This window comes from Mercenaria mercenaria, chromosome 19 (genome assembly GCF_021730395.1).
Source record: "Mercenaria mercenaria strain notata chromosome 19, MADL_Memer_1, whole genome shotgun sequence".
Taxonomy (NCBI): Eukaryota; Metazoa; Mollusca; class Bivalvia; order Venerida; family Veneridae; genus Mercenaria; species Mercenaria mercenaria.
In genome coordinates this window covers 43,347,411-43,355,524 of record NC_069379.1, presented here as the reverse complement: position 1 = coordinate 43,355,524, position 8,114 = coordinate 43,347,411, and the positions used below count along the sequence as shown (strand labels likewise).

The 8,114-nt window shown below is 37.1% G+C and overlaps 1 protein-coding gene across 1 annotated transcript; it reads left to right on the top strand.

Moving 5' to 3' along the window:
- Positions 1-1,095: 1,095 nt before the first annotated feature.
- LOC123542494 (solute carrier family 46 member 3-like) lies at positions 1,096-6,250 on the top strand. The gene is made up of 4 exons (XM_053531517.1): positions 1,096-2,521; positions 4,072-4,155; positions 4,754-4,910; positions 5,457-6,250. Exons 1-4 carry the CDS (start codon positions 1,273-1,275, stop codon positions 5,560-5,562), a joined length of 1,596 nt encoding a protein of 531 aa, XP_053387492.1. The 5' UTR covers positions 1,096-1,272; the 3' UTR covers positions 5,563-6,250.
- The last annotated feature ends 1,864 nt before the right edge of the window (positions 6,251-8,114 follow it).

Genomic DNA, 8,114 nt, shown 5'->3' with positions numbered 1-8,114 from the left:
ATTTTTCAGTAATTTATCACATCCAGGAAAATTTCCATTGATTATTACCGAGATTGGCCATTTTGACTCTAAGTGGCTTTCAGTTTTTTTTTGGTAAAAAATGGTTAATAAATGAGAACCTTTTGTCGCGATATCATGCTTTGAAAAAAAAGTAATTGAGCCGCACCCGCTCAATTATAGAAAATTTGGAGTTGTCACACTGAGAGATATTATGGTAACAAAATGTTTTTAAACTGGAAATTGTCAGGAGGACATTAACGTTTGCTTTTGTTTGTTTGTTTAAGAAATAATATATCTCATCCAGTGATTTGTCGTTGAATAAATCATTGTTTTGAGTTCAGAGCGAAAGGAATTATATCCGAGGGCCAGCCCGAGTGATATAATAATACGCATCTGAACGACAAACAATGTTTTATTAAAGAGCAAATCACTAAATGAGATATATTATTTCGATTCTAACATGTACAAAGGATTTTTAAGTACATCCTTGATGACATGCATTAAATTTTTGCCCGTTTTCAATGGGTTTTCCTTTTCCAGCGCGCCCCCGCTATCCCGTTTGACGCCATGACGTAATAAATGTGACGTCAGAACAGTGATTTGTTGTATAATAATTCACTGTTTTCTGTCTTCTTTGTTTAATAGGAAAATGAATCGGATCATGTTAGAATTGCTAGTTTACAGCCACCATCGGAAACATATATCTGCGACTCTTCCAGAAGACAGATATAGATTTTAGTCAGTTGATATTTCGAGACGAGAAGACTCTCCAATTCATAAAGCTTCCCTGGTTCTTCAACGTGCAAGGTGTAAAGCACCCTTACACAGAACTGTTATCCCAATGAAAGTACATTTTAGTTGGAGGAATGTGGACTCTAACTCGCGACCCCTGGTTTCGAAGTCGGACAATTTTTCCACTCGACCACTGCGTCCGCTCTAAATACATAACTTGTTGCTCCTAATGGGGGTGTTTTTATTCTCTAGAAGGGTCGTAAAATGAGGTTACACTGTATTAACGTAATCTGTTTTGGGTTGTATGCAAATGTAATAACAATTATATGCTGATTAGATTGTGCTGCGTTAATTGTACCTGCGTGTACAATTTTCTACATCAATTTCATTTCATTGTTTCAGGTGAACTCAGCTGTATTCAAAACGAAGATTCTTTGAAGGGTTTGAAACTGATTCACTGTTTGAGGATGCATACATGTATAATAAGTTACTTAAACATATAAGTCAGTGAGGAGTTAAGACGTTGTGATGTTGTGAATTATGGAGGAACGCAGTCCAGACCAGGACTTATGTTTTGATGAACACACGCCACTCGTCGTGCCATTTCAAAATTCGCAAAATGAGATATCTTCAAGACAAGACTCATCTTCGATGCATAGTACAAAAGGGAATAATACGACGAAGGGTTTTACATTAAAACGGTCAATGGTCATTCCAATGAGTGTGTGTTATTGTTTCGCGTGCGGAATTCATATGTATATAGTTCCGCAGTACGTTCAAGAAGTGATGAAAGGCAGCGATGAAAAAGAGCTGCCGCACCAAATAAAACCGCCAAAAGAGAACCTTTTCCAGTCTCCGGTGAATTCTACATTTAACGCATGTTCTTACGTGAACAAGTCAGACCCGTCGTACGAAAAGTTTACACGTGTGCAGCAGGATACGGCAAGGTGGCTGATAGATTTTAACGTGGCTCTGCTTCTTCCGGCAATGTTCGCAAATTTAGTTTGGGCATCGTTTTCAGACGTGTTTGGACGGAAGTTTTCCTTATTTCTGTGTTTGATGAGCTTTACCATTCGTGCGACTGTTTTCATGTTGGTCGTTTACTTCAAATTAAGACTAGTTTTTGTGATAATAGGGATTATAATAGACGGGCTCGCTGGATCTTTTACTAGTTTCAATGCAGTGCTGTTTTCATTTGTCTCGGATATTTCTAATACAGGTAGACAACGCACGATAGCAATTGTTGTTATCGAGTTAGTGACTGGCCTTACATACACTGTTTCTTCTCTTGTATCAGGAAATTTAATCGAAAAATACGGCTTTTTGTTTCCTTCCATGGCAGTATCATGCCTTTCGGGGATTGGAGTTCTGATTTTGCTGTTTCTAGTACCGGAAACTAAGCCAAATATTCGAATTCAACGACAAGGAAGCAGCATGTTGAAAAGTGTCACAGAATCCGTAAAATTCTATTTCTGTGATGGTTCAAAAATTAAACGCGCAAAATATATTTTACTTATGCTTGGATTTTTCTTCATGGGCATCCCAGCATTGAGCCGAAGTACGTTAGAGGTCTTGTACCAGTTAGGGCGGCCATTTTGTTGGACATCAACAAAGATAGGGTGGTTTGGAGCTCTAAAAATGGCGGTGGCGTCGCTGCTTGGACTGGGTGGAGTATATGTATTCAAGGGATGTATAGCAGATGATACAATCACTCTTTATAGTTTGATCTTTAGCACAGCTGCTTTTATTGTAGAAGGGTTGGCGAAGACAGACTTTGCTTTATATAGCGGTAATGCTTTTTCTGTGTAAAACATAAATCCTATTGCAATTAGAGAAACCGTTAGCGAACAGCATGGATTCTGACCAGACTGCGCGGATGCGCAGGCTGGTTTGGATCCATGCTGGCCGCAAATGCACTATGTTGGTTTTCTCATGGTGCGGCTCATATCTTATTTTCAAGTTTTTATGCAACATTTCCAAATTTACAGGTTACAGATTATGTATTAATATTATCACTAAGTCAGAGTCAGAGAAACAATGTGCAACATAATTGGTTTTTACTTAGATAAACTTTCAACTTTATTGATAGGTCTGGGTAAAATTTTTGGTTTCCGTGGCAAAGTGGTTAAGGTCACTGACTTCATGTCACGTGCTCCTCTTCGCTTTGCGTTCGAAAAAGCTCTTGGGCGTAGAATTGTCTAATATAAGGAAGCCATGGAGGGTCTTTGGTTCTACCCAGAGGTCCGAAATAACGTCCGGAGGCAAACATTAGATGCTCCCCCACCTTCGAAAAACTGGAAAGACGTCGTATGGCCCAAAAAGTTGTCTGTGTATATTGAAAGCAGTCAAACATAAACGGAAGATACGCCCCAGGATCAGATGGTAAAAAACCAAGTAAGAAAATTAATTGAGGGATATGCTGACAGCTTCATTGTCAAGGCTAAAACGTTTTGTCAGCGTTCGGCTTTTAAACGAAAATCTGCATTATTTTGAAAAGTATTACCAGATACGTAGCAGCTTCAGAAAAGTAAGGCTATTGTTTAAATACGATGTAGAGAATGCCATTTCGACAATAAAACGTATAATGGTTAATTGTGAGTGCTAATATTCCAAAGATTTTTCTATCAGTGTTGAAAAACTTTTGATATTATTGTGTAAGCAGGCCGCTTTGATAATACAATATCGTGTCTTATATCTATACGTAAAACTGTTTTGTTCACAAGATGTTAGACAATTTTTTTTCAGTGTAAGATCAAAATAGATTTCACTGAGTGAACGCCATATGTAGGAAATATTTTCATGAGCGGCCCAACCACGAGTGAAAATCACGGTAAATAATGGTGTTCATGAGTGAAATATATTTCGATCTTTCAAGTTACACAAACAACTTCTTTCTATTTCATGTTTTGACTAAATTAGACATTTTTAAGTTTCTTACCGTGAAAAATATATTTGAGATATTTCACCGTGAAAATATCAGATATACTTCATTGAAAAAACAGGGGCCTCCGTGGCCGAGTGGTTAAGGTCGCTGACTTCAAATCACTTGCCCCTCATCGATGTGGGTTCGAGCCTCACTCGGGACGTTGAATCCATCCAGCCGGCTTACGGAAGGTCGGTGGTTCTACCCAGGTTCTTGCTCGTGATGAAATAATGCACGGAGGGGCAATTGGGGTCTTCCTCCACCATCAAAGCTGGAAAGTCGCTTATGACCTATAATTATGTCGGTGCGACGTTAAACCCACACAAAATAAAATAAATAAATCATTGAAAAAATACAACAAAAAATATGTTATAAAGGCCATGTTCATCACAATGACTGTCATCTATATATTTCAGTTACCTTGATAGCTGCACCTTCCGAGCTTCCTTTTCCAATGATCCGAAGTTTGATGTCTTGCCTTACGCCTGCCGAAAAACAAGGTACTGAATGAAAGTTATAAAGACAAACTCCAAATAAAAACCACCTCCTAATTAATACGACCTCCAAATAACGACCATCCCAAAATAAGGCCACAGCCAAATAAAGACAATCTCTGAACAAAGGTCACCCTAAGTTTAAGACCACCTCCAAGCAAAGACCACCTCCAAATAAAGACCATCCCAAAATAAAAACAACCTCCAAATAAAGACCATCCCAAAATAAGGCCACAGCCAAATAAAGACAATCTCTGAACAAAGGTCACCCCAAGTTTAAGACCACCTCCAAGCAAAGACCACCTCCAAATAAAGACCAACTCCAAGTAAACACTATCCTAAATTTCATTTTTATTACAAAAAAATATGTGGCAGCTACGTTATAAGTCATTACGAACTTTTAAATCTAGCTGTGCATGGTGTCAAACCCTTGTGCTAAAAACTGCAAAGTTGCAAGTTTTATTTAAAAAAACTTGTACACTTTCCAAAAGGTCTTTTAATTGATTACATTTAATAATCACCAATAACAAAATCAGTAAACCATTGTAAAACGTTTGTTGTAAAAAAAAGCAAATTTTTTTTTCTTTTCAAATTATTTTTCCAGGGGCATTATTTGCTAGCATTGGTTTTGTGGAGACACTGTGTTCATTGATTGGCTCAGTCAGCAACAATGCTGTGTATTCGGCGACTTTGAAAATAATGAATGGATTTGTTTTTCTCCTGATGGCCGGACTGACACTGATTGGGGCATTCTTCATACTGTAAGTGTGTATGCAGTAGGGATTTACACTTGGCGAGATCCTTAGCAACGAAAGTGAAATGATGATTTTATGTAGGTTTACTTATTGTTAAGCAGTCTTTTTGCCACACGTAAAGAGTGCATGCGTATTAAAATAAAAAATGTCCGATAAAACAACACCGCAACAAATAGCATTGTAAATCCGTCTATATAACAGATAGTAGACTAAAACATCGGAAGACTGAATTTCAAAATTTCGCCATTCGAAGTGGATACATATTATCCCTTTCCCTGTTAAATTTCTATAATGAGCTTGTCCATCTTTCATTTTGGACAGTATCATTAACTGTTTAAAGGGGTGCTTACCAAAAGATACTGACTAAATAGCGAACAGTGCAGATCTTGATCAGACTGCACGAATGCACAGGTTGACCATAATCTACACTGGTCGCAAAAGCAGAATCAATCGTGCCCAGCATGACAAGGGTAGTAAACGTAATCTAATTTATTTGTTTGAAATTCCAGATATTCTCTGTCATAAGAAAGGAATATATTTGTTCTATTATAGTGCATTTATGGTAGTGCAGAGACGGTTCAGTGATTACCCAGTGGAAGTCAGTCCTGTTGCCGACACTACACACACATTGGTGAACAGCATAAACGACATTTCTTAAAGACCCATCACAGCATAAACGACATTTCTTAAAGACCCACCACAGCATTGTTTCCTGCTACATGAACGTCGTGAAAATTATTCTGATAATACAGCTATACTACAAGACGCTAGATGTACAATAAAGGCCCTCTTTTCACATCGTTATCTGCAAACGTATTATGTCAATCTCTTTCAGTATTGCTTTAAAAAAAACATAGATAAAGAACAATCTTGCACCGTAAGAACAAAGTGTGTTCTTATATCAATTTAATGCATTAAGTACTGTGCATTTATGTTATAAATGTGTCTATTATAGTGCATTGTCATAGACACATTGTCTTGGCTTCATATATGTCGCTGTCAACTATGTGACTAGATATTTGTATTTCTCAATTGTTTTCAAACATCATGTATAATGCATTCATGAAAATAAAAATTGAATACAGTTTATTCTGTGGTGGGTCTTTAAAATGTACTACGACAGCCGTTGAAAGAAATTAGACCGACTCAAGTTACTGTTAATTCCCGTATATGTTATAGTTTCAGATGTATAAATTTGGACTTTACACGGGTACATATTCACCACAAAAGTCAGACATTCTACTTACTTACATACCCTGCTTTATGCAAGGCTTTGTCAAAAAGTCGCATTGCCGTTTATATGTGAAACGTACAAAAATACTATAAGTCCTTAGCTGCGCTTCAAATTAAAAAAAGGAACTTTGGGTTTACTTTACCTTAGTTTAGTTTTTATTATTATTTTTTGTTTGTTCGTAAATTGTTGAGGTCTAAAAAAGAAAAAAAATATTTGTTTCCGGTATTCCGACCTACTCTAACATTTGTTTTAATGGCGTTGGAAAAAAATAATCGATATTTTCGCTATTCTTTTATACTTTTCGTTTTGTGTTGCACTTTCTTCATTGTAACAAAAATCAAAAGAAAAAACACTTCTTACCTATCTACCCTATTTTTTCTTATTTGGTATGTTACCGGAAACAAACAATATTTGTAGGCCTTACAGTCACAACTGGATACATATGGACAACTTCTGTCGGAGTCTGTTAGTACTGTAATGTTAGTAGAATCACAAGATAGTGTAACATACAAGCAACACTCCAAGTCAAGCTTCCCCGGTTCTTTAGAGCGTACAAGGCGTAAAACACCCAAAACACGGGACTCTAATCCCAGTTTTTGTTGGAGGAGCGGAGGCTTGAACCCATGACTCCTGGTTTCGTAGTCAGACTTCGTTACCGCTGGAACACGGCTTCAGGTCTCGCAGGTGTCAAAGACTAGATACATGGCTTTATTATTTGAACTAAGATGGCTCCTTATCAGATGTTATGACTGTAGTGATACCTTACATGTTAACACATAAATGTTAAAATGTTGCTTGTCTTTCTATCAAAAAGAGGATGGAGCGCCTCCATCCTTCAATTTGGATCGTACCATTAAGCGGTACCATAAAAGGGGTCCTTACTAAACAGATACTGACTGAATGGCAAACAGTTAGGATCTTGATCAGACTGCACGGCTAAGAAAGAGGACACGTCAAAGCTCCCGCATATCAGTTAAAGACTGCTGTTGTCATAGTTAATAAAAACAAAGAGCTATAAAAATATAAAAATATCTCGTGGTTGTAACTGTAGTCTGGGTCGAGATGTTGTGCTAGTGGGTACTTTTGGGGGATTCTGACCCACCGCGAAATTATTTCATAATCAGCACAGGACGCGAATCATTTTGACCTTCTGTTACTTAAGGTAGTGGATCCGTAATGACAATCGTAAATTTCCGTGCGATTACGTATCATCATATGTTATTTCGGCAACCTTCGGCCGTAACAGAAAAAGTGTTGTTTTTTTAAATAACAACCGGAGAATGCCGAAATCGCATACGGAGAATACGTAAATGAACGGAAAATGCCGATTGACATTACGGATCCACTACCTTAAAGGATACATATTGATCATTTAAGTTTGCTAATTAGTTGAAATATTTGCAAATGAGCCATGTGTTAATAGATGCATATCCAATTCTGTCTGTACATCCTGCTTAATTATGGTGTTTTTTTTTTCCATGCGCCAAACATTATTACCTCTACGCCGTTTGTCTTTTTAAAGACATTTCTTGTTTACCATAACTAAGCTGACAAAAAAAATTTTGAGGCAGTTTAACAAGAGTAAATCATACACATACGAATATATTCTAATTGTCTTTGTTGTGAAAAGATTTATGATATTTTGTCTAAAACCTTTTTCATTTCCCACTCTGTTGTATAGGTGCAAGGGAAGTAAACTGATATATATCTATATGCTCTTAAGTACTTGTCAAAGGCAAGAGTTGCCATTCTTTGCAATGCATAGCTATAAAATAGGTAACAAAACTTCAGTTATTGGTATAAACAAAAGTTTGATTAAATTCACATCAGTAAAACCATTTTTGGGTCATACGATGGATTTAGCAATTTTCTTTCCTTGGTGTAGAGCTATATCTTACTTTTAGCGGGATTTCTAAACAGCTGAATGCCGGCTTTGAGTCGGGCGTTCGATCCTGGAAAATATGTGAATGGTACTG

Excerpts from the sequence above, each read along its gene's own strand:
- LOC123542494 (XM_053531517.1), top strand. The coding sequence starts at position 1,273 with ATGGAGGAACGCAGTCCAGACCAGGACTTATGTTTTGATGAACACACG. Across the intron at positions 2,522-4,071 it reads AGACTTTGCTTTATATAGCG|TTACCTTGATAGCTGCACCT; the intron begins GTAATGCTTTTT and ends TATATATTTCAG. Across the intron at positions 4,911-5,456 it reads ATTGGGGCATTCTTCATACT|TGCATTTATGGTAGTGCAGA; the intron begins GTAAGTGTGTAT and ends GTTCTATTATAG.